Raw genomic sequence first — 26182 nt, forward strand, 5'->3', positions numbered from 1 at the left:
GAATGACTTATGCATTGTAATAATGGGACACAAACTGGTTTCTAGCTGGTCTACAACGCAAATCTAATCTGGGCATCAGCTAAATTACCGTGCAACTTCAATTGTTGGCTGGCTTATTGCTGGTCTAATATGGTCCTCTAATTATTATTATTTACATTTTAAATAATATGATACTAGTTGTCACTTTTCTTGAAAACTTGAATTTGGTTTCTAATAGGCATTTTCCCAGTGTCCTGCTCCGTATCGAGTTGTGCGCCCTTTACGCACGGGTTCGCTTTGGTCCCCCTTTTTACGTCTCCTTTAAGAAGTCCAAATGCCCTCTTCTACTCCTCCTCCTCCTCCCTCTCCGCGCTCCTCACATCTCATAGAGGTGTTATTGCATTAGGAATAAACCAGCCAAACGATCAAAGCCCCGAATGGAGTTTGCTTTTTCACCTTTTGGCTACAAATCTTCGACTGGAAATAGAAAAACAAGGCAGACGTCACACGCGCACTTCGGCTGTTTCGGAGCGTCGAGAACTGGAATTCTAACTTACTGATATCCAGCTTTGCGTGTGTTGCGAAAGCTGACCAGCTGAGTGTTTGGGGTGGATTACAATGTTATTGTTCAGCACGGGAACTTCGGGAGAGTTGTGAGTGCGGTGTGGGGCTCCCCGGGCTCGCGGCACTGAGATCTGGACGTGTTGAGAACAGGGAGTCGGTGACGCGGAGTCCTCATGGCGCAACGGGTGCGTAAAAACCCTCAAACGTGGCCGTCAAGACTAATTCTGCTCAGACGCTGATAAAACATAGGACATAATTACAGTCAGATGTCCTTTAATTCCTTCAATGAATCGTGTGTGTGCGTTTATACGCATACATTGTTTTTGGAATATACGCAGCAACAAGTGAAACCACCAAAAAAAAAAAAAAAAAACTTTAATTTCTTTAATTTTTTTGTCCCATGATATTTTTCATGCAGCCTACTTTTTAAAAAAACATTCTTTATTTTATTTTTTATTAAATTCAAATATATTTTTTTTATTTTGTAAGTATTATCCTAAAATTCCATATTTAGCTGACAGCCAAAAGAGTAACTTGATGCTTACAGCCGGTTCATAACTCATATTGCTGTCGTTGGGTACTTGTGCGAGACCGATTTAATGCTATAAAACATCGATATTAATTTCAGTAATGATTTTTATACGCAGTTAAAACATTGCTACATTTCTGTTACACTATACTTTTTGTGCATTTTGAAATTCAGCTATCGTAAACAATAAAATTGAGTTGAAATAGCTTAAATGTATAATAATAATAATTCAAAAATCTGTTTGACACGGTAATTTAAGATAACATCTTTAAATTTTACATCAGATGTGAATGATGACGTTCCATGTGTTTAAAATGTAAAACAGCTCCAAAAATGTTTTCAAGAAGCAATGACAATGATTAATATTTTCCGCTGTACGTTCTTGCACATTTAAGTCACAAAGGGCCTGAAAATTAAAACTAATGCCTGCCCAGTAAACAATTACCGTCTTTCAACGTTGAAATATGGTTGAAAATATGTCGGTCCGCCTTGGACTGGTTTACGACGTGATTTCAACTAAGTAGTTTTGGCCGGACTGTTTGACTACGTGTTTTCAACTGATCATCTAAAATGTTTTCAACTGATAATCTAAGACAGCTTGGATAAGTCTGTTATACATGCTAAAACAACAGAGAAAACAAACTACCAAACCATGTTCATTATTATCTCAAATAAATTTAAAGAGTTTTACATATTCCGTCAAAGTTATAAAAAAAATTTAAACGTTGAAAAGTCGGACAAATTTGACGTCTTTTCAATTTTCATTTTCAACCTTCAGTGGACCGTAATTAGACCGTAAAAATTACGTCTATTCAACGTCTAATAGACGACTTTTTGCTGGCTGGGTGGTTAATTGATTTGTTTTAAGTATGAAACTACTGACGTGTAATTCGGTTTAATTGGGGTTTGATGCTCAATTTAAACAAACAAATTGATGCTCAATTTAAACAAAAAACCTTTATTTAAAATAAAGGTTCTTTACTGGTGTCGATAGTTCCATAAAGAACCTTTAAAATCCATGGAACCTTTCCATTGCACAAAAGGTTCTTTTTAGTGGAAAATGGTTCTTTAGATTAATACAACCTTCTGTTCTTTGGGAAACCCCAAATTGTTCAACTATCACTGCGAAACCTTTATTTTTAAGAGTCCCTACGTGTGTAAAGGTGTGTGTGCAACAAAATCCCAATCTGAGTTTTAACTTCCACATTGTGAATTTCCTCAGTACGAGGATCTGGTGCATTACGGCATGGATGCGGTCGGGATCCCGTCTCCGATGTACGGGGATCCTCACGCGGCCAGAGCGATGCAGGCGGTTCACATGAGTCACGGCCCGCCGCTTCACCAGTACCCGCACCCGCACGCGCACCCCGGGGCTCCCGGGGGCCCGGCGCCCGTTAACGACGCGCTAAAACGGGACAAAGACGCCATTTACGGGTAGGCTATGTGTGATTAATACCCCATGTTGCCTATTTTATTATGTCGATGAGTTAGCCTGTAGGGCAGAATGTCGGAAGTAAAAATATTTTTCGATGTAGACGCTTGTTATTTTGTGGAAAAAATTTTTTTACGATATTCTGTTATAGTCTACTTTGTTATTCTGAAATTGAGGAAATATTTACGTGTCTGACAGTGTTTTTTCCCCCTTAAAATGAAGACTACAAATGCACTTTTATTAGGCTACGTATGTTTTCAATGATATGGAATTAATAGCCTACTGTTGGCCTGCTGTCACAACCATCATTTTTTGCATAAAATTTGAAATAAAAAGTGCTTAAATGTTCACGTAAAAATCACATTTTATTTTATAGCTTTATTTTCCATTATTTGAAAAGGTGTGGAGAGGGGGGGAAGACAGGGCCTTGAAGCCGAATGTCTTGTGCTTGAGGCAGAACAGATAATCTATATAAACTCCAGTGAATGTGTTTTGTTTTGCAGGCACCCCCTCTTCCCTCTGCTTGCACTAGTTTTCGAGAAATGTGAATTAGCGACGTGTACGCCTCGAGAGAGCGGGGTGACCGGCGACGTCTGCTCGTCAGAGTCATTTGACGAAGATATTACAGTATTTTCAAAACAGGTCAGGCCCTCGATTTACTTCTCCAACAACCGGTCATTACAATATTTAATAAAAGATAAATAAAAAAACTGTGATACCAACCAACAACACAGCCCAATTTAATTTTGTGTGACAATTGTAGGCCACAATCGTTATTCCGGGCTAACGATACGATCGCCATTGTTTGTTTTGTTTTTGTTTTGTTTTATTTCAGATAAGGGCGGAAAAACCTTTCTTCTCGTCGAATCCAGACTTGGATAATTTGGTAGGTCGCCCTGTAGTTTGAGACAATTTACAATACATTTTTACTCCACAGTTCACACTCAATTGAATTTCTTTTTTATAACTGGATAAAATAAAACAATAACCCCAAAGCCATTTTGTGACATGATATGTCGTTTCGTTTTAGATGATTCAAGCCATACAAGTGTTACGATTTCATCTGCTCGAATTAGAGAAGGTTTGGCTTTCAATTATTATTATCATTTATATTTGTATGGTAACAATTTACAATAAGGTTTCATTAGTTAACATTAATTTGAGTAAAAATGAACTAATAACGAACTATAGGCTACTTTACAGCATTTATTAATCTTAGTTCATTTTAATTTCAACATTTACTAATACATTATTAAAATCAAATGTTGTATTTGTTAATATTATAGTTAATGCACTGAACTAGCACGAACAAACAATGAACAACAGGAGTTTTATTAACTAACATTAACAAAGATTAATAAATTGCCTGTAAAAAATTAACTGCTTGTTAGTTCACGTTGCAACGTTATAACGCATTATGTTAATAAATGAGACCTTATCGTTAAGTGTTACTTTTATTTCGTTATATTACGTGTATTAATTGTAGGCTACGTGCATGACATGCGTCAACATGTAAATATCACACAGGCCTATCATTAATGTTAATAGTCTTTCCTCATCGTAGGTGCACGAGCTGTGTGACAACTTCTGTCACCGCTACATCAGCTGTCTGAAGGGAAAGATGCCCATTGATCTGGTGGTGGATGATAAAGAGGGGGGATCCAGATCTGACGGAGAGGAATTTACACGCACCCCGGGAGGGTCAGACCAGGCAAGCCTTCAGATAAACTCATTGTGGTCTGCTTTTAAACGGGCAGTGCTGAACATGTGTCCTGTGTACAAAGCTAGAGCAAGTGATCAGTTGACTTAACTTAAAAAAAAGTGAGGAAACCCGTTGCCTAAAAAATATCACGTAAATAAACTTCATGAGTAATTGAAAAAAATTAAGTTATGTGGAATTGTCAAATTCACATAACTTTTTTTTTCATACGCATGATACTCAATAATTTTAAGACAACAGGTTTCCTCACATTTTAAGTTAAGTCAACTGATCACTTTTTACAGTATTTTATGAAGCCAAGACTTTATCAAGAAAAGGTGATTTGCTTGATCTATTAGGCTAAAAGTTTAGTAATGATATGGAGCTGATATAGGACATATGAAAAGAATATAAAAGATAAAAAAAATTAAATATTATTATGATTTCTCTAGGCCTGGTGAGAATTTTTTTTCTCGGTATAACACTTAATAATGCATTATTCATTATGTATGCTATATAATGCATTTTATTTTCATAAATAATTGTAACCAAAGTTAAAATGCATTATAATATTTGCAGATTATTTGTTACATCTGAAATTGGTTATTTGTAATGCTTTTAATGCACTGTACTTTAGATACGTATTATAATTTATTATAACTGTGCTATTCATGAGATCATACAATGCATTATAAGGTGCATTACAAGGCATGATTAATGCATTACAAATATTTGTAATAATGCATCATACATAAAGGCTTTAAGTAAAGTGTTACCCTTTTTCACAGCAAATGCACGGCTGACATGAAACCTGTTTAAATATCTTTGTAATTCGTCTATATTTATTATGCATGCATCTTTTATGACCATGCATTAATTGAGACATTACTTGGAATATTGTACTTTAAAAAATTAATTTGTGAACTACAAAAAAAACAATAAAACCACAAATTTAAAAGCATACCCTTTCCATAATACATGAATATATTTGAAAATGTTGAATAGATTGGTCACCTGCTCAAATACAGTAGTGAAGGGAGCTTGAAACACTAGCCTGGAGATTGTTTTTGTGTGGAGGCCAGAAACTCCTGTTTCATGAGATACAATACGGCCACAGACTATCCGTCCCCGTCGTCTATATTAAATAACAGCAGAGAATCACTCTTCTGTCATATTATAATGAATCATTTTTGCTCTTTTGAGGTTAAATGAAACCTGACTCTTCCCATTACAGTGTACATGTTATGCATAATTAAATAACGTCCCACGAAATTATTACAGATCACATGATAATACAAATTACAAGATTATGTTGTCCATTCCAATACTGACCAAGTATAGTTCAGACCAAGGATTTGAAGTGCCTCCCACCAATCAAAAATAAATATATCTATATACACACACAGCAAACTTGGCAGTGTTAATTATTTAGTGTGTAAACAATCTATCAGAGTTCATTAGTGCGGTGTATGTCTTGAATACCTATCACTGAAGCATTGTTGACTGTCTTTACTGCATTATTTGCATGGATGCGTGTGAGTTTTGTGTCATGTGATGATGACTGGATTTCCCTTAATGATGTGGGTTTTTTTTGAGTCACCATCATTGCACTGGGAATGTTAAGGATTATGTTTGTCTGGTTGAAAATCTTGATTTATTATATGTTTGGCAAGATACAGTCTCCTTATTCCACAGAGATGCTCACTTTAAAACAGCTCCTTATTTGTACAAGGAAAAAGACAGAACTATACGTGACTATTGTGTGCACAATCACGAAGAGTGACAATACAGGGTTTTTTTGGTCCCGTTTTTGAATCGTTCGTTTCCCAACTTTTAATTGAGTAAAATCCGTAGTCTGGTATGTAGATATGAGATACTTTAACAAATCTAAAATAACTAAATACAATTAATATATGCATAAAATATAATAGGGGAGACCGGGGCAAATTGTCACATTGGGAAATGTAAGGTAAATCCAATTACACACATTCAAAATAGTGATTTTTTTGTATATCATCCAAGCTACACTTCCAATTTCATCATGCTTTTTAATTGTATTTGTGTAAAAATTGAACACAATAAACCACACTATTTTTGAAGAATTTTGAGTTGTTCTTAGGAGATTTTCCCCCCCTAAATCTATATATATATACACACACAGACACATTTATATATACTAGTATAGGCTATATATAGTCACACATAAACCCACTAATATATCTATATATATATATATATATTACCGGGGCTAGTTGTCACATTTACTCCATATATTTACACACACACACACACACACACACACACACACACACACACACACACACACACACACACACACACACACACACACACACACACACACACACACACACACACACAAACACACACACACACACACACACACACACACACACACACACACACACACACACACACACACACACACACACACACATATATATAGGCTATATATATATAAATGTGTGTTTAAATGTGTGTATGTATATGGAGTAATCAATGTGACAACTAGCCCCGGTCTCTCCTAATGTAATCCTTCTCACTCTGAATGGTTTCTGACCTCTGGTTAAGACATTTCTCTAGGTTTAGTGTCAGTTAAATGCAACACAGATTGCAGATTGCATCTTTAAAACATAAAAAAAAAATAGTAGTCACTGACATGTAAACGTTCTCAGTTTGGCGCTGTGCAGTGATATACACACTGACCAGATGAACAGGTGTTTCACGTCATAGCTGTTATTATATTATGTATTTTAGCACGGTTCGAACGCTCAGTTGACCAATCAGCATCCAGAACCGTATCCATCCGCTTCATCGGGGAAAGCTAACAAGCATGGGTCCTGTGCGTGTATGTTTGTTTGTCTTATAATTTACGTGCAGATGTTTGTGCGTGTGTTTATATACAGCGTTAGCTCTGGCAGCATGTGTTCTGTGTTACTCCTTACAGCACGCCTCTGGTATGCGCCGCTATACTGTACTTAACCAAGAATATATTACGCTTATTACTCTGTCTACCTGTGTCTCTCTCTCTAGGTGTTCTGGAGAGAGGACGACGCGGCATCTGTTCATTCCTCTGAAGCTCCGGCGGCCTGCAGCAGACGCGCCGGCTCACACAACGGAGACAACAGCAGCGAGCACGGTAACACACTTGCACGCTATGCTACAGATACACACACGCAAGAGCTCGCTGTGTGCCAAGTGAAACAGATCTGCTGCAGGTTTGTCATCTCTAGCATACATTTACACTTTAGCACCACCACGGGGGTCTCCGACTGCACACACACACACACGTACACGCAAGTACACACATCGGTAGACTGCTCCTAAATAACTGCAGCCCTCTCGGTGTGTGTGTGTGTGTGTGTGTGTGTTTGTGTGTTGGACAGGAAATGGTGCATGATGGATATAAAGACTCTTCTCTGGGCTCCTCTGCTCTGAGCACCAACCATGGCCAATAAAAACCAGAGTACATACTTCCCCGAGCACCGCATCTGTGTGTGTGTGTGTGTGTGTGTGTGTGCCTCAGCGCAGCAGCTGTGAGTCTGGCTCGGAGAGAATATCTCACTACCTGAGAAAGAGAAACAACAGACAGACAAACACACGAATAAGTGATCACAATGAAGCACAGAGTCTGTCCTAGAGCATTATTTATACTGTAAACATTTGTCTTTTCAGCTTTTAGGCCAAATCTAAAAGGGCCACATTATATGTTTTTTTTTTTTATGTAAAGTTTGGTGACGTTTTGTACCCTGCCTGCGCTATTTTTTTGCTTGTATGCTGTTAAGGCTATATATATAAATGTCTTCTTTGCATGTGAAATGAAAAAAAGGATAACCTAAAAATTGTAAATTCTAAACGAACTGGTTCTTTTCAAGGGAAAAAAATATAATTTAACATCACTGAATCATCAATTCAGTTGCAATTCAGTGCAATCAATACATTAATTCATACTAGCAAAACGATGTATGGGTTTAACTTGGTAGAAATAGCTCTTAAAGGCAACAAACAGCTGTAGGTTACGACATTTTACAGTGCAGTATTTTTGTCAGCGTTACAAGATGTTTTTGCTTTTTTTTTAAAAAAAATGGTTATTTTTCAACGAAGAAAGACATTTTTAGCTTTGAAAGTTACTGTTTTTACAGCACAGAAAGGAAATGTTGTCTCTTAATGAGTAGGGTAACAATATAGTTATTTTGTGTTATTTTATCTAATTTCTGTTATTTAAAATAAGAAAAAAGAGGCAAATTACAAACAATAGGACAAATACAAAAATATGCCAAAAACAAAAATTAAACAAATTAAGTTTTTCAGGTAAAATAGGTTTATTTAACATATTAGTACAGAAATGTAGCCTAATAATCAAATGTGAAAATTGTATGTCGCATAGTCTGTCGCTGTATGAATTAAATATAAATGTATTCTTATTAAAGCTAAAAAAAGTTATTCAGTCAAGAGCAGCAAGTTATTTTCTCTTTAGTTTGATTCACATTAATAACTGCAGGAATATTCGGCTGCTGTCACTTTAAGACCAAACGCACAGGGCCGGGTTTCCCGATAACGATGTATCTTAGCTCTTAAGAGCGCTCTCTACGTGCAAAGTTTCGAACGCTCGCGGCAATTCCACGCGCGTTTCCCAAAAATGCACTTAACATGAACGCGCGAGAACGCGTTCTACGTGCTACTTAAGAGCCGCTGTCCATTTGCAAAGTGCTGAAATATTACCTTATATGGATTCCTATTCTGAACGTTTAACCTAATAATCGTCATTTGTTGTGGATTAGCAATCAAGACAAGTCTATATAAAGTACCTACAGGCGGAGGCACTGACAAATGGCAAAAAAAAAAAAAAATAATAGATACCTTTCAAAAAGATTACATTAAAGAGTGCCCTATAAAGAGTGATTAAAGAGTGAGGAAGATGAAGAGGTGGAGGAGGTGGAAGAGGAGGACGACGACTAAGATGGCATGGGACATGATGGCCAACCAAGAAATCGCCAATACATGGCTGGTTTTCGTGCACGTCATTGACAGATTTTTTTGAATTCATCCCTATTTTGCCCAGTCTTTGAATTTTCCACATTACTTCTTTTATATATTTTTTTGTTAATTCATTTAATTTAGGTGTGTATTTCTATCTTTTTCTTCCCTTTTTAATTATTTCATTTATAAATTCATGTAGGCTAAACAAAAAACGAGTAAAATGAAGTGTACAATCAAAACATTATTATATTACTTACGTTGCAATGTGTTAAATCTAGATAAAAGTGTAATCTGCCGGTTGTCCTGCAGGTGACCTCAGAAATCTGTCTTCTTACGATGCACTTGGGGATGTACGATTACTCCAGAGCACTCGTAGTTCTACGAAGATTTTCAAGTGCTACTTAAGCTACGATGCTTTTGGGAAACAGACCGTAATATTAAGATCAGTCGTACGATCGTTTTTACGATCAACTTAGGCTTACGATGCTTTTGGGAAACGCAGCCCAGATCCATTACACTGATACACATCTGGGTTACACCCAACTGTTTACTTCCACCTGAGACATAACCAGCTGTGTGTACATGAATACTTCACACGATGGGCATTTTGACACAATTGCGTGTGTATTCGACCATCAAGCGCAACAAGACGTGAAAGAGAACTGAATTCACGATCGCACGCTGAGAGACGCGTGTGTCCGTCAGCGCGAGCACCGCATTGAGCTGTTTTTCACTGCTTATTCTTTGTGCTTAATAACACTTTTTATAATCGAGTACGTCCCAAATTAGCGAACTTTGGCAGTGTGCCAGTCAGCACAAGCTCATTTTCGGGGCAGATTGCACTTATAACTCTTTAATATCAAGCACGTCCGCTCTATATTCTCATTCATGCTCTTCATCACTCTGAAGTGTCAATAGTGCTATATATTTACATACCGCGATATACACGATATAATAAAACCTCTAACGATATTACATACCGTGGTAACGATATCATTATACCGCCCAGCCCCACAAATGAGTCATGATATTAACCCTTTAATAAAACTAACTGCTAAATTAAACCATATTGAACAGAAGTGAAATAATTAGTTGGAATTATGTATTTTGAGTATAATAAAAAATAATGTGTTTGAAATTATTTTAAATACTGTTTTTGGAAATGCATAAAGTACTGTCGGTGTACATTAATGGTGGAAATACATCAATATGGATTTGCATTTATTCGTTTTTGAAAATCTTAAAATGCAGCCAATGCAAATACAAAATAAAATAAAAACTTTAGTTCACTGTCACTCAAACATGTTAATATGGTTTATTTTTGTCAGGTGACTTTCTGGATCAGAGTGTCGCCTCTCCAAGCACAGGAGAGGAGGAAGACCCCGATCGGGAGAGGAAGAACAACAAGAAAAGAGGCATTTTTCCCAAAGTGGCAACCAACATCATGAGGGCATGGCTGTTCCAGCACCTCACGGTAAAACATGTCTCTGCTTTCCCAATAATCACCCTCTTATGATCATAATTATGCGTCTTATTCTGTAACCAAACCAGCACGTGCTGAACAAAAGCCGTTCAATGCAATTCGATATAAATATAAATGACATAATTATGGCTTTCAGAAACGATAATGCTCGACTACTTTGAGATTAATGAAAGCAGCTCAAGATAAATGCGTGTTATGTGATTATATAGTGCTCAGTAGTTATCATGTAACCTAAAGTTGTGCTCCTTCATTTGGAAAACTTAATCTGAAGTTCATCAACACACATATAGGCATACAAAACAGCTTACAGATCCACAGAACATGATAAGAAGCTCGTGCCGGCGTGTCTGTACCTGCACGACTGCATTATTTCAAGCTCGGTGACGCTCCCACATTGCCTAGAGGCTTAAAGAACACACACACACACACACACGCACACACACAGAGAGATGCACTAATGACCGGTGTAACAATATATTGGGATGAAACACAGGCAGGGTTTCCTTACTGTTGTCATGTGTACGGTGTGATAACGGTTTCCATGGTAAAGTGGGCGGGCACAGCTCAGAGCCCCTCCCCCTCGCTCTGGCTTTGAATATATAATCAGTCTCGTTGCTTTCAGAGCACTGAACATACAATAAGCCATCCTTATTTTCCTTCTCTCTCATTCGGAAACTTGTTGAATCTCTTTCCAAACAAATAGGCGCTCACACTACCTCATAAACACTAGCTCATATGCATCCCACATAAAGGCTGTGATTTGGATTGGGTAATTAGTGGGTAGTTTGTTCCCTTCTTGACAGCAGATGTGAAGCAGCAGAACACACGGCCGGCCTGAGCAACCAGCGTTAATGGAAGGATTTTTTTTATGATTTATATGAGAGTCACACGAGGACAGGAAAGAGCTGAACATGTGCTAGCCAGTCACTGCTGCTATGCATATTCAAGGTTTTTAATTGAAACCTACAAATAACAGCGTCAGCAAATCAGCTCCTTTCAAACACAACACACATGCAGGCAACATCTTCAGATGCGCTAAACCTAACTGTGTTTTCAACAGTGATAATAATCAGAAATGTTTCTCGAGCATCATATCAGAATGATTTCTGAAGGACACTTTAGACTGGATGAGTGAAGTGAATATCGTTTGGTTATTGCACAGATATGAGCGCACAAACACCTGAACACCCATCAGTGTGATTTGGAGGTAAACACTGAGACAGAATGCGGATTGTAGACGCGAGGGCTTTCCTTCAGGCGCCGATTAAGGTGGTGAGCATGCAGATAGATGACATTACAACATTCCCGGAGATCATTAGGGGGGTCAAAGGTCGTGTGCGTAAAAGAACGCGCCCCCCAACCTTTATTCCAGTACAGTTCCCTGATCCGTTCAGCTCTGGCACACACACACACACACCGCAGCGCCACCTCAGACATTACTGCATCCTTCTGTTTGAAGTTTAGAAATATGAGACGTGCATGCAAAACATAATTCATATGTTTTCCACCGCGCCTATTCCCAGGCTCTGATCAATCCAAATCTCCATATTGATGTTTGTCAGTTGTAAATGTGATTTCGCAGACGTCCGCTCGCTGATTACCGCTAATTCAGCTGCAGAGCAGACCAAAGGCATCGTGTTTAAAGATTTAGCTCATTATTTTTTCACTCTTATTGTTCAAAACCATATGCAGTTATTTTTCATGATGCGTGAGTCATTTTGTCTACTTTTACGGTGCTTTTTTTGGAGCTTTATAGTTTCCTTGTTGCATGAAAAAGAAAAAAGAAAAAAAAGAAAAAAAGAAAAAAAACATGCAGGTTTGGAACAATGAAGGTTATTAAATAATCCCATAATTTTCTTCATGGGTGAGCAATCAGTCAATGTTCACTTATTTAACACCCTCCTGTGATAGACGTTCTCAGAACAATGTTTTGAATGAATGTTTTCTCAGTAAAATGAATGAAACGTTTGTTCAAAGTTATCTGGTCTTTAATAATGTTCTCAGAATGTTAGCACAAAAACATAATTTATACCATCGGTCGTGGAACGTTTGGTTGGACATTCATCTAATGTTTTTTTTTTTTTTTTTTGGAATGTTCAGAGAACATTTAAAAGTAGCATTCCCATAACGTTTGCAGAATCATCAAACGGAATGTTCCCAAAAATCCAAACATTCTAAAAACTGGACTTTTTGAACGTTCCAGAATGGAAGCTTAATGGCGACGTTACCGAAACGTTCTTAGAACATGTATTTGTTAGCTGGGGTGCCTTTTGTTTGGGGCTTTATTTATACTTTCATGCTACTGTTTTAGCCGGTCTCTCCACAGGCGTACTCTTCCTTTGAAGCGGTGGAGCATTTGGTTGTAATGAGGGAGCCGCAATTAGCGTCAGTCTCCAAAAATGAGGAGCGGAGGGCTTTGTTGGGGGCGGGGTGGGCGCGATGGAGTTAATTTAGCCTAACTGCACGGGCATGTTGTGTGAGGATGGATCTGCTGGGGTTCCTTCCCCCCCCCCAGGGTCTCTCCAGGGTCGAACTCGCTGTTATCAAAACACCATCCATTACGGCTCTGACAGCTCCTCCTGGGGACCTGGGTTCTGCTAGACCTACAGGGAATTTCCGTCCTTGCCCATGAAAAGAAAGGGATGCGGAAAAGAAAAATGTTGGAGAGAATGAAAGAGAGGAGAGGTGATTCATCACGGCCAGACCCCCCCCCCCCCCCCCCGGTAAACGCAGAGGGGAGGGGGGCGACGCGGAGACACAGAGATGAAACGGAGAACCGTCGGACTGAGAAGTCATGCCTCACTTTGGGATTCACAGAAGACTGTAGCTGCAAAGTTAATGAAAATCACCGTCGGCCTGCTGGGTCTTTGCGGGAACATCTTTTTAGAAATGAAAATCTGTTTTATGCAGTGTTGGAGAAGCTACTTTAAAACTAGCTTGCCAAGTAACAAGCTACTTATAAATCAAAGTATACTACATACCGTAAAGCTACTCATTTGAGGAAAGTACTAACTACTTCAAATCTATTAGTTACAGTTATTTATAACTTTTGCTGTAGTGTCAGAAGGAAATATCAGTTTACATTTCCAAACATTCCTTTTACCATTAATTGTAATAATCCAATACAGCAAAAGATATAAATAACTGGCTTAAAACCATTTTTTGTGTGTGAAAATAGTAACATACTTTTGCACAGTACTGTACACACACACACACACACACACACACATATATATATGCTGTATATATATGTGTATGTGTGTGTGTGTGTGTGTATATATATATATATATATATATAACAATGTTAAATTAATAAAACATTTATATATAACTCAGGATTAAATATATGTATATACACACATATACATGCTTTATCTTGTATACTTTGTCTCACGTGTGTGTGTGTGTGTGTGTGTGTGTGTGTGTGTGTGTGTGTGTGTGTGTGTGTGTGTGTGTGTGTGTGTGTGTGTGTGTGTGTGTGTGTGTGTGTGTGTGTGTGTGTGTGTGTGTGTGTGTGTGTGTGTGTGTGTGTGTGTGTAAAAGTATTAACATATTTGAGAAAAATGGATAACATAAATATTAAATCAAAATTAAATAATACATACATTATAAAAAATATTTCTATTTTTTATTATAATACTTGTATCTGTCTTATATTATTTAGCATTTGAGAAGAACAAAAATCTATATATTAATACAGTAAGGACATTTTAATACAAATAAAATAATTTTACATAGATGTATTTTATTTTAACATCTTTATTGTAATACTATATTACAATGCTTTATTATAACACATACATGTATGTATACAATCAATATTTCTATATTATTCCAAATTTATAAATTATATTTAATATTACCATTTAACTGAACCAAAAAATATGCAAAAGTATTGTCATGACATAAGCAAGTTTTTCCCTCTCCCTTGGTTAGATTGAGTACTTGGATCTCGTATTGTTTTTCATCCCTGCTGTCTGTGGTTTTTGGGTTGTGACCCACCAGTTGAAAACCACGAGTATAGTAGAGTTTAAGTAGAATAGTCTAAAGTCTAGACTCAGTGTTTGAGTACAATAGAGGTACCATCACACACACACACACACACACACACACACACACACACACACACACAGCTGCAGTGGCGGGTGAGGCTGGGTGTGTTTTAGAAGCTTTTTAAGTACCGTTCACCCTGAATTACCGATCATTAGAGCCCTAACAGTTTTACTGCCTCTGTAAACAGGATAATGACCCCACACACACCTTTAACTCTTCATTGAGTTTCACAGGACACACACACACATACACACACACCTCCAGCCAGCATGGCTCACTCGGTCGTAAAGTTACCCACCATTTGCTACCAGAGCTCTCGGCGTGCAACAGGTGTTAAGAGAGAGTCATTCATGGGTGAGGTGTTTATAGTCGCTGCTGTAAAACTCCTGCTCCAGGATCAGTTTAATGCTCACTCCTCTTTATTTATAGATCTCGTTGAGGTTTAGACGGCTGACCCGGGATCAGTTGTTGTCTAATTACAGGTTGAGACCTCCCCTGTCACTGTGTGCGTATCCTCTGGGTTTAGAGAAAGGCTTTGGTGCTTGCTAGAGCCGTCACCCTTGGTTACAGGATAGCAATTTGTAATGACTTTGTGGCTTGGCGTCTAAATCCCAGCTGGCAACTCTCCGATTAGCGCATGGGGTTTCCTTTAGAGTTTAGGGCTTCATTTGCCAAGATATACAAGGAATTTGTTTGGCTGCATATGCAAACACCCTACAGCCACAGAACACAGTTCAACAGAAGAACAAATGCAACTGAAACCTGATCCTTTGTGTCCTGTTTTTTTTTTTCTTTCTGTTGCAACTCTTGTGTTTGCTAGTGTTGTAATTGTTGATGTTTGCGACCCGTAGCACCCGTACCCCTCTGAGGAGCAGAAGAGGCAGCTGTCCCAGGACACTGGACTGACCATCCTGCAGGTCAACAACTGGTAAGGGCTGATCACATCAGGCAAACACAGCATCAAGTTAAAAACACACAGATGTGAAAGTATCAAAGTATGCTATTATTTGTATTGAGGAAAAACGGTTCTGCATCCTGACACCAAAGGAGAAGCTTCTCAAAATAATTGTGTGTGTGTGTGTGTGTTTGGGGTTTTTGAGAAAAGTTTCTGTATTTCATTGATTAAAAATATAGTAAATACAGTAATGTTGTGCACAAAATATTCTATTTAAATATATTGTCAAATATAACATATTCCTGTGATCAAAGCTGAATTTTCAGCATCATTGCTCCAGTCTTCAGTGTCACATGATCCTTCAGAAATCATTATGATGATTAGAGGATCAAGAAACATTTCTGATTATTATCAATGTTGAAAACTGTTGCACTGCTTCATATTTTTGTGGAAACCGTGATAAGATGGATGGATGGATAATAGATAGATAGATAGATAGATAGATAGATAGATAGATAGATAGATAGATAGATAGATAGATAGATAGATAGATAGATAGATAGATAGATAGATAGATAGATAGATAGATAGATAGATAGAGATGGATGGATGGATGGATGATAGAGATAGATAAATGGATGGATGGATGGATGGATGGATTGATAGATGGATGGATGGATGGATGGATGGATGGATGGATGGATAGATGGATAGATAGATAGATAGATGGATAGATGATAGATAGATGATGGATAGATAGATGATGGATAGATAGATGATGGATGGATAGATAGATAGATAGATGGATGGATGGATGGATGGATGGATTGATAGATGGATGGATGGATGGATGGATGGATGGATGGATGGATGGATGGATGGATGGATGGATAGATAGATAGATAGATGGATAGATAGATAGATGGATAGATAGATGATGGATAGATAGATGATGGATAGATAGATGATGGATAGATAGATGATGGATGGATAGATAGATAGATAGATGGATGGATGGATGGATGGATGGATGGATGGATGGATGGATGGATGGATGGATGGATGGATGGATGGATAGATAGATAGATAGATAGATAGATGGATAGATAGATGATGGATAGATAGATGATGGATAGATAGATGATGGATGGATGGATGGATAGATTTGGTCAACAGCAATAGATACAGGAAGGGTTTTCTTCTCCATATCAACTTCTACGCTGATAACCAGATCTGGTTTGCTATCCTAACTGTGCAGTGTGCACGATTACATGGTTAGTTTAAGCATTTAGCATTTTTTCCCATGCAGAAATTCCTTTACTATTTTGCACACTTCCAGTTGAGAACCGCTAGTCGACTCAAGAACCCTACAGAGTGAGCTCTTGATAACCGTTTGCTGCAAAGAACCAATGCAGAAGTCTTATTTTTAAGAGTGTATGTTCTGATCCAGGAAATGACCTGTGGTGTCCCGGCACCAGTCGTGATTCATGAGAAGCATTTCTACAAGGACATAAAACGACTGCTTCTGCCATAGTAACTGACAAGTAGAGTTAAACAATGTTAATCTGGACTGGTTTCTTTACACTCCTTTCATTTGCTGAGCTCTAGCCGTGTACTGTAAGTTTGTTCTTCGCCAAAGCTTTTTGTTTGCAGAACACCATATGTGGAATATTTTTGCACAAGAAAAAAAAAGTGATATATATTTAAAATATATTTTTTTCAAATAAACAATAGTGCAAAATACAATTTCATTGTAGAAAATATATCTTAATATTTTAAAATATTACATTTTGGACTGTGTGTGTCGTCAGGTTGATTCAGTCACATCTAATCATTTCTGTGACCATTTTTTTAGTGCATTTTAATTGGCAGAACATTTTCTCGTCTTTGGCTTTTGCTCATCACTGTAAACAGTATTTAGACCCTCAAGAGCCCTTCATAATCAAAATGACAACTAATTAGCATTTTAATAACCGGAGTGAAAATACATTAGGTGCTCTTCAAAGCCCAACACAAACAAGAGCGCAGAAAGCGGTGTGTGTGTGTGTGTGTGTGTCAGAGGAAACAGGTGAGGGAACGCGAGGGGCGAAAACGAGCTGCTGTCAAATTAAACAGAAATTATCACAGGGAACAGCTGGACTGGTTTATTTAAACATGGAGACGCACAGACACACACTCGTAAAGAGGAACACTGTCCTCCGAATGACCTCTCGATACAGTGGGACTAAAAGAACACTTTATGTCTATGCTTTCCAGACAGGAACATTTGCTGTTGAGTTTGAGGTTCAATAGGCTACTACTATCACAGGGTGAATTCATATAAACTGGGAGGCCTAGGAATGTGCGGCGGGGTCCGAAAAGAGACCACATCGTTTTCATTCAAGCCTGGAAATTAAGTTTTGAGAATTAAAAAAAAATTTTAAACAAAAGAAAAGCGATGACATAAAATAAAGAAATATGTACATTTAGATTTTAAATGCATTTATTTCTGACAATGAGCATGAAAATTGGGCATTAACTGAAAATCTTGTTAAAGTTCATTTCAGTTTTTGCTGATAATAATAATTTGCAAATAAATATTTTGTATTAAATTGCAAAAAAACAAGTAACCCCACTATATAAATATGCTATATAGTAGCTATATAGATGCTATATATATATATATATATATATATATATATATATATATACATAATGCTGAATTATTTATAAATGTTTTATTAATTTAATATTGTCACACACACACACACACTATATTAAATAACGGTATATATAATTAGGCACGTTAGTATTTAAGCCAGTTATTTATATCTTTTGCTGTAGTGTATTATTGGATTATTATTAAAGGAATGTTTGGAAATGTAAACTGATATTTCCCATTTTATTAACTTTATTAATTTAACTATTTATTTCTGACGATGAGCATGAAAATTGAGCATTAACTGAAATTATTTTCACACAAATTATGCTGATAATATAATTTGCAAATACATTTTTTGTATTAAATTGCACAAAAAAACAATGAATCCCACTATATATATATATTTGCAATATAATTTGAATTGATAATTATAATTTGAAAGTAAATATTTTGTATTAAAATCCAGAATAGAAGTATTTGTACTATAGGATTCTCTCAAGCCCGCTGTATCCAGTAAGTTTGAGCACTTCAACCGCACATCGACGAGCTCTTCTCTATAAACGAGCGTATACGGCACAGCAGGTTTGCTCTGTGTTGGATTGTGCAGTAAAGGTACTATGTGTTTCTTTGCTCCCTTGTGCACAAGAAAGGGCCCCCAAATATTTCACTTGCTGCGTAGTGTTGTTATGTGTTTGGCGTGCGTGTTGGGCCGTGTGTGTGTGTTTGGAGTGAACAGGCAGAGGCATGAAGCTCGTAAACTTGGTCTCGTGGTGAGAAGAGGGGTTCAGTGAGGGGTCAGCTTTTAACCCCCTTAAAGAGTGGGACGGGCTCGTCCCCGCTGGGGAAACGGCTCCTATCTCTGATTGGTCACCTAACGGGCGGAGTTGAGAGAGATGCTAGCGCGCAGCAACCTCAGAAAAGCGTTTATCGTAGGCTACCTGCTCTGAATGTTGGACCCGTCACGCTGCACTTCCTGTTTATCTCGGTTTTTACTGCTTCCTAACATTAATCTAGAGCTTCTCAAGCTGCGGTATGCAACACTACATGTAAAGTGTATTATAAAATCTTATCAAATATAGACATTTTAATTGGTACAGTCTCACTTCTGCAATGGGAATAGTAATGTGCTTGGCTGGATTTATTTGATTAAAAATACAGTAAAAACAGTAATATTGTGAAATATTCTTCTATGTGAATATATATTAAATGTAATTTATTCCTGTGATCAAAGCTGAATTTTCAGCATCATTACTCCAGTCTTCAGTGTCACATGACCCTTCAGAAATCACTATAATATGATGACTTGATGCTCAAGAAACATTTCTGATTTTTATCAACATTGAAAACAGTTGTGCTGCTTCATATTTTTGTGGAAACCAGGACACTTTTTTTTCATGATTCTTCAATCTAAAAAATGCTGGGTTGTTTTAACCCAAATCTGGGTCAAATATGGACTAACCCAACAGTTGGGTTAACATTTTTAATTAAAAAATTTAACCCAACGGCTGAGTTTGTCCATATTTGACCCAAATTTGGGTTGAAACAACCCAGCATTTTTTAGAGTGTTTGATAAATATAAAGTTTATAAATGTCTTCCGTCACTTTTGATCAACTGAATGCATATTTGTCAAATAAAAATATTAATTTCTTTAACAAAAAAAACCCTTCTAAACAGGTGTATATGTTTTTTTTTCTAAATCTGTATTTTTGTCCAGTTTTCCCGTATGAATTTCATACTTAAGACAAGATAAATTTACTTTAAAAATTATTATTTTTAGAGTTGATTTTAAAGAATTTATTTGTCTTTCCCCATTTATTCTTACAACAAGAGTGCAGTAAGAGAAATAACATCATCTCTGAAAATGAGTCCTTAATTCTTATGCACTTTTGCTTCTTCTTAAGTAAATGCATCTTTATTGCAATAAAGGGAATATTGTTGTGAATGTTTAGATTTGGTCAAAGTTGGCCTGAAAGCGTGGAGAAGCCCTGATGTAAAGGCAGGCTTCTCCTCTGATGGAACAATAACGCTCATATGCTCAGTGTGTGTACCGTAATTCATTTCCTATGAATTAAAAGTAGAACTTCCCCTCCTTTGTGAAGGCTCGAATGGAAGCGGAGCACCTGGGGTGACGCGGAGGGGTCATTAATCATGTGTGGACTTGTGCCCTGGCACTCCAAGGTCAGAGGTCACGGGGAATTTTTCAGGCTGAGAAAGAGCAGAGCTGGGCTGCTGCCCGGGGTGTGAGGTCACCGAGTCAGGGGGTCACAGGTCAAGCATAGCATGGGAATAAATGCGGAAAGCATTGAAGTTCTGTGTTAATTTATGTTCCGTGTTCAAATAAACTGGGGTTTTTTCAGTGTCCTGTAAACGTCAGCCGCGTTTGCATATGCAGAATTGGCCGACATGACGATGATTTTTTCCCAAAGTTTAATACTCTGGGTTTGTTCAAATCCAGAACCATAAATTTTATTGATGCTTGCGTTTGAAAGAAGCCAGCACGTTAATAAAAAAATTAATGTACTTGAATGCTCATTTCAACTGTTTTGTTTTCACCCCTGTTCCTCGCTTTGCTCCATCAGGTTTATCAATGCCAGGAGAAGGATCGTCCAGCCGATGATCGACCAGTCCAACCGCGCAGGCAAGTGCCTTGTAAAACTGACTCGTTCTCAGAGCTAAACTGTATAAAATGCTCTTTCATCCAAGAAATCTGCACTGTTTTAATAATTGCTCTATGCAAACATGCGACAGATGGATGACTTTTGCTGTTGCATTGCTGTTTTTCTGTTGACTTCAGTGTCTTGCACCACAAGTATCATGCTTTTAAAGGAGTCAAATTAACACGTTTTAATGTGCAGCCGTGTTAAAACAATGGAAACAATCATTTGTCTCCAAACATCCTCAAAATTCAACTTTGCATCACAGGAATAAACTAGCATGTGAAATATATACAAATAGAAAACAGTTATTTTAAATTGTAATATTTCACAATATCAATGTACTGTATTTTTTTATCAAATAAATTAGCAGAAGACTTCTTACATATATTGGTAATAAAAAAAATGTTTATAAAGTTTGCTTAATTCTCGTAAGAATATTGTAATATCTGGACCTGCAATATATGGTTTATATACAGCATATATGTGCTTTAGATATATGTTTGTGTAGCAAATTGAATGTATGCTAAAAAAAAAAAAAGTTTTAATGCAACAGTCTTAAAACAATGGACCGATCATGTATTTCCAAACATGCTTTTGGTCCAATTCTGTTATTTTTAAATGCAAGAACATGTCCTGATGAACTGCCCCTAAAATGGATTTCAGGATGAATTAGTTGAACTCAGCCTTATCCATCACACACACACACACACACACACACACACACACACACACACACACACACACACACACACACACACACACACACACACACACACACACACACACACACACACACACACACACACACAGAGCTTGGTTTCAGTAAATGTCTGGGTGGATTGGAAAGGAAGTGTTCTTAACATTGTGACAGTTTACTCATTTCCTTTGGGAAGCTGTTATGTGTGGATATGTCTGACCTTCTTAACTGTCTCGTGTGTGTGTGTGTGTGTGTGTGTGTGTGTGTGTGCAGTAGGTCACAGTGGCCCATACACCCCTGATGGTCAGCCAATGGGAGGTTTCGTAATGGACGGTCAGTCGCACATGGGCATCAGACCACCAGGTACATCAATCCTCTGAATGTTCAAATGTTTGAGGGTGAAAATGAACATCCTGTGACTGAAGCCAGCAAAGTCCTGCTTGATTTATAAATGCTCTATAAAAGGATGATTCACACCATAATCAATATATGAGAAATTATATTTTGCTTTAAAGAAAATTAAGCCATCATTGCATTGTTTTTTGACGTGTATATGTATATATATATACCATATTACTGTTAATAATGCATTACAAAAAAACTGCTTAACTGTCATAAAAATGTCTGTCCACCTGCAATATATGGTTTATATACAGTGTATGCATAGATATACATTTATTTGAGCAAATTAGATGTATACAGAATTTCTGACATGAAATAATTAATTAATAATAAATCTCTAAATGTAACAAAAAAACATTTGAATATTCAAGATGAGAATGATCCAGGCTGTCAGTAGATGTGTTTGTGATTTCATGAAAAGTCTCTCTCTCTCTCTCTCTCTCTCTCTCTCTCTCTCTCTCTCTCTCTCTCTCTCTCTCTCTCTCTCTCTCTCTCTCTCTCTCTCTCTCTCTCTCTTTCTCTCTCTCTCTCTCTCTCTCCATCTCTCTCTCTCTCCATCTCTCTCTCTCTCCATCTCTCTCTCTCTCTCTCTCTCTCTCCATCTCTCTCTCTCTCTCTCTCTCTCTCCATCTCTCTCTCTCTCTCTCTCTCAGCGGCTCTGGGTGGTCTTGGGGGAGTGAATATGGGTCTGGAGAGTCAGTGGCACTACATGTAAACAAACCCCTGCCACCCTGCGTAACACAGCAGACGAGAGGTACGCTTCTGGCACCAGGGATTCCCCTGTCTGAAAACATCCCTCACGGCGGTTCGACCCAGCTAATAATCGCGTTTTCATGTTTGCTCACCTTTTCAATTTTCTTCATGCTCTCTTAAAAATAAAGGTTCTTTACTGCCATTGATGGTTCCATGAAAATCCTTTAAAATCCATGGAATCTTTCCATTCCACAAAAGGTTCTTTGGATCATTAACATGTTCTTCACACTAAAAATAAGGTTCTTTAAAGAGCCTCAACGGTTCTTCGGGGACCAAAAATCGTTCTTGCAAAAAAACTCCTTTTGAAACCTTTATTTTTACGAGTGTGTTTAATTTGTAAGAGCATTTTCATTTATTAAAATCAACTCACAACTCACAAATCACCATCCCATAATCCACCGTCACATGGTACAAACCGCCCAGTCCAATTAATTAGTCACTCAATTACTCAGTGGAGACAGTTTATGACATTGGAATCAGTTAATGTCTCAACCCACAGGAAAAGATAAAGATGCAAGCGGGGGTTTTGACAGAAATGTCAGCCAAATTGATTTGTGACCGTGCTGTCGCCAGTAGTGTTTCCTCATAAATGATTTCAACTCTTTTTCATTACACACTCAGGCTTTTTGGCGAGAGGATCGATCCTTTGCTCACGGACCCGGAGTTTTCGGGCGGATTCGGAAATTGGATTTTGACTTGCATCACAATAAACGGCCTTTATTCGACGGTACAGACACCCAAAAGAAACCCCTACAGCTTTACTCTCGGAGCGAGGCGCCAGACGGATTCAAGATGGCCGCCGGGACTCGTTTTCCCTGTGATGGGCAGATCAACTGTATCAGTAAACAATGCAGAAAAAAGAAATGCCTCGAGACCTGGACGTACTCGCTGTGGCCCGGGAGATCCTTTCACGTGACCTCTCACCTGGAACCAGGTGAATCTTCAAGTGGCCCGAAAGGTCAAAACAAAGTCTCGTGTTTCAACTCAAGTGCCACCTGAAATCAAGAGTCATTATTCTGCAGACAAGAGTCCGGGAGCGATAGACGCCTACGTCACACCACCAGATGCCTACGTCACACTGACGGAAGTTTGCCATCTAATCTGTGCAAAGCAATTCAAAACAAAGCCCATAACTGTATATAATGCTGCTGGATGTGTCAAATATGACAGAAAAGGTTCATAAACGCCCGATGAATGCAACTGAAGGTTTCTCGTACACCATTTACTGCGGTATAAATGCGCTTAGATGCATCTGGACGGTCGATGAGATTTTGAAAAGGTACTAACGATTGTTCTGGATTCGACTGAAGTGAGCTGAGCTGTATATTCACACTATGTGTGTGTGTTTGTGTGTGTGTGCGTGTGTGTGTGTTTGGTTGGTTTTCAGTGAGTGTGGGTTTATTCACATAAAAATTCATACCTCAACACGTGTGTTATATCATTATTATTGCACATGAGTCATTCATCTGCTTTGATTCATTGGCTGTGTTTGGCATGGACTACTAGTGTACTGCTTTCTGAATATTATATACAGTACATAGTTTAAAAAGTACACTATAGTTCAGAAGTTTGGGGTCTGTAAGATTTTAAAAAAAATTATACTTTTATTTAGCAATGGTGCACTAAATTGATCAAAAGTGACAGTAAAGACATTTATGTTACACAAGATATCTATTTCAAATAAATGATGTTCTTTCGAACTTTCTATTCATCAAAGAATCCTGAAATAAAATGTATCAAGGTTTCCACAAGAATATGAACTGGCACAACTGATTGCAACATTGATATTAATCAGAAATGTTTCTTGAGCAGCAAATCATCATGATTTCTGAAGGATCATGTGACACTGAAGACTGGAGTAATGATGCTGAAAATTCAGCTTTGATCACAGGAATAAATTACATTTGACTATATAAAAAAACAGTTGTTTTAAACGGTAATAATATTTCACAATATTACTGTTTTTACTGTATTTTTTTGATCAAATATATGCAGCATTGGTGAGCAGAAGATATTCTTTCACAAACATTAAATGGACACCCAACTTAAAACAATAAGAAGCACTGATAAATGTTTCAAACCGCTACATTTACCTCAGTATGTTGCATGTTTATTTCTATAATCTCATAAATATGATTTTCAAAGTCTTACCAAAATTCTGCCTTTAAGTCTTAAAAATGTCTTACCATATCAAGAGATAAGAAGACATTATGCCCGGTTTATTCGTCACACTGACCATGGGAGATGAATTTGAGCACAATGCATTGTGGGATACAATAATCCATGTAGTGCTTGTTAAATACTACACATTTTTGTATTCTGGTGCACACTTCACATACTACATACTGCAGGAATAGGACCTTTGCACAGCCTTTGCACTGTTGGTAAGCGGTCTTCACAATGGAGGTGGTGTGTATCGCCCCCTGTAGGGCACGAGAGGTACTGCATTCTCCTGTGGTTTCTTTTGCAGTCCAATAACTTATCAACAACTGGGATAAATGAATGTCTAAGTCCAGGGGTGTCCAATCCTGCAGAGTTCAGGTCCATCCCTGCTTCAACACACCTGTCAGTTGTGTTTGATCAGGAAGGTAGATCTCCAGGAACAGGATTGGACAGCCCTGGTCTAGTCCACGTCCAAACAAAAATGAACTAAAAAACTACATCACTACTGACTTCTATAGAAAAGGGAGGAGGATTGACTGAGAGAACATGGGTTGCGGTTGTAACGAAACCATCTGTGGTATGAATGTGAGTGATGGTCAGTGTAATTAAAATGTCTGGGTTGGATTTTAATGCTTGATCTCTCTCTTCTTCCACTTTCCTGTTTAAACTCACTACCAAAACAAACCCGCCATCATCTCAACAGAGGAGAATCTTGAAGCTAATCCAAAACCATGTTTACAATTCTGGCAAACTGTTTTACGTTGACATATTTGACTCTAAAGCAGCTTTCCTGTTTGCATTATGAGTGTATGTTTCAGATCAGTTATGAGGGGTTTACAGTGCCAACAGACCTTCAGCCGAAATCTACAGTATTTTAGGATCATAAAGTGTTTTTTTTTTTGTTGCAAAAATTGCAATTACAAAAATGCATCCAGAAATTTTACTTGTTAAAAACAACCACTACTAAAAAATAATATATATTAAATACAGAAGGCTATATAAATTTTGTGTATATATATATGTGTGTGTATAGATCGACAGAATAGATAAAGAGAGACAGACACTGGCAGATATACATACTGTATAGATAGACAGACAGACAGACAGACAATAGATTGAGAAAGAGAGACAGATGATAGATAGACAGTAAGATGGATAGATAGATAGTAAGATAGATAGATAGATAGAGATAGATAGATAGATAGATAGATAGATAGAGATAGATAGATAGATAGA

The 26182-nt window shown here is 37.6% G+C and overlaps 2 protein-coding genes across 3 annotated transcripts in view; one reads left to right on the forward strand and one right to left on the reverse strand.

Annotated features, from left to right (window-relative positions):
- spred2a (sprouty related EVH1 domain containing 2a) overlaps window positions 1–26182 on the reverse strand; it is a 57594-nt gene that overhangs the window by 16149 nt on the left and 15263 nt on the right. The gene's annotated exons all lie outside the window — the stretch shown is intronic.
- On the forward strand, window positions 358–24208 carry meis1a (Meis homeobox 1 a). 2 transcript variants are annotated; one of them, XM_079615617.1, is made up of 13 exons: window positions 358–728; window positions 2295–2506; window positions 3008–3146; window positions 3340–3390; window positions 3535–3585; window positions 4069–4215; window positions 7255–7360; window positions 10530–10675; window positions 15589–15665; window positions 20854–20912; window positions 21902–21991; window positions 22684–22784; window positions 23405–24208. In XM_079615617.1, exons 1-12 carry the CDS (start codon window positions 717–719, stop codon window positions 22743–22745), a joined length of 1152 nt encoding a protein of 383 aa, XP_079471743.1. In that variant the 5' UTR covers window positions 358–716; the 3' UTR covers window positions 22746–22784; window positions 23405–24208. The 2 variants fall into 2 exon arrangements, with proteins under 2 accessions (XP_079471743.1, XP_079471744.1); XM_079615618.1 differs by having other exon boundaries at window positions 21905–21991.

This window comes from Phoxinus phoxinus (genome assembly GCF_949152265.1).
Source record: "Phoxinus phoxinus genome assembly, chromosome: 6".
NCBI lineage: Eukaryota > Metazoa > Chordata > Actinopteri > Cypriniformes > Leuciscidae > Phoxinus > Phoxinus phoxinus.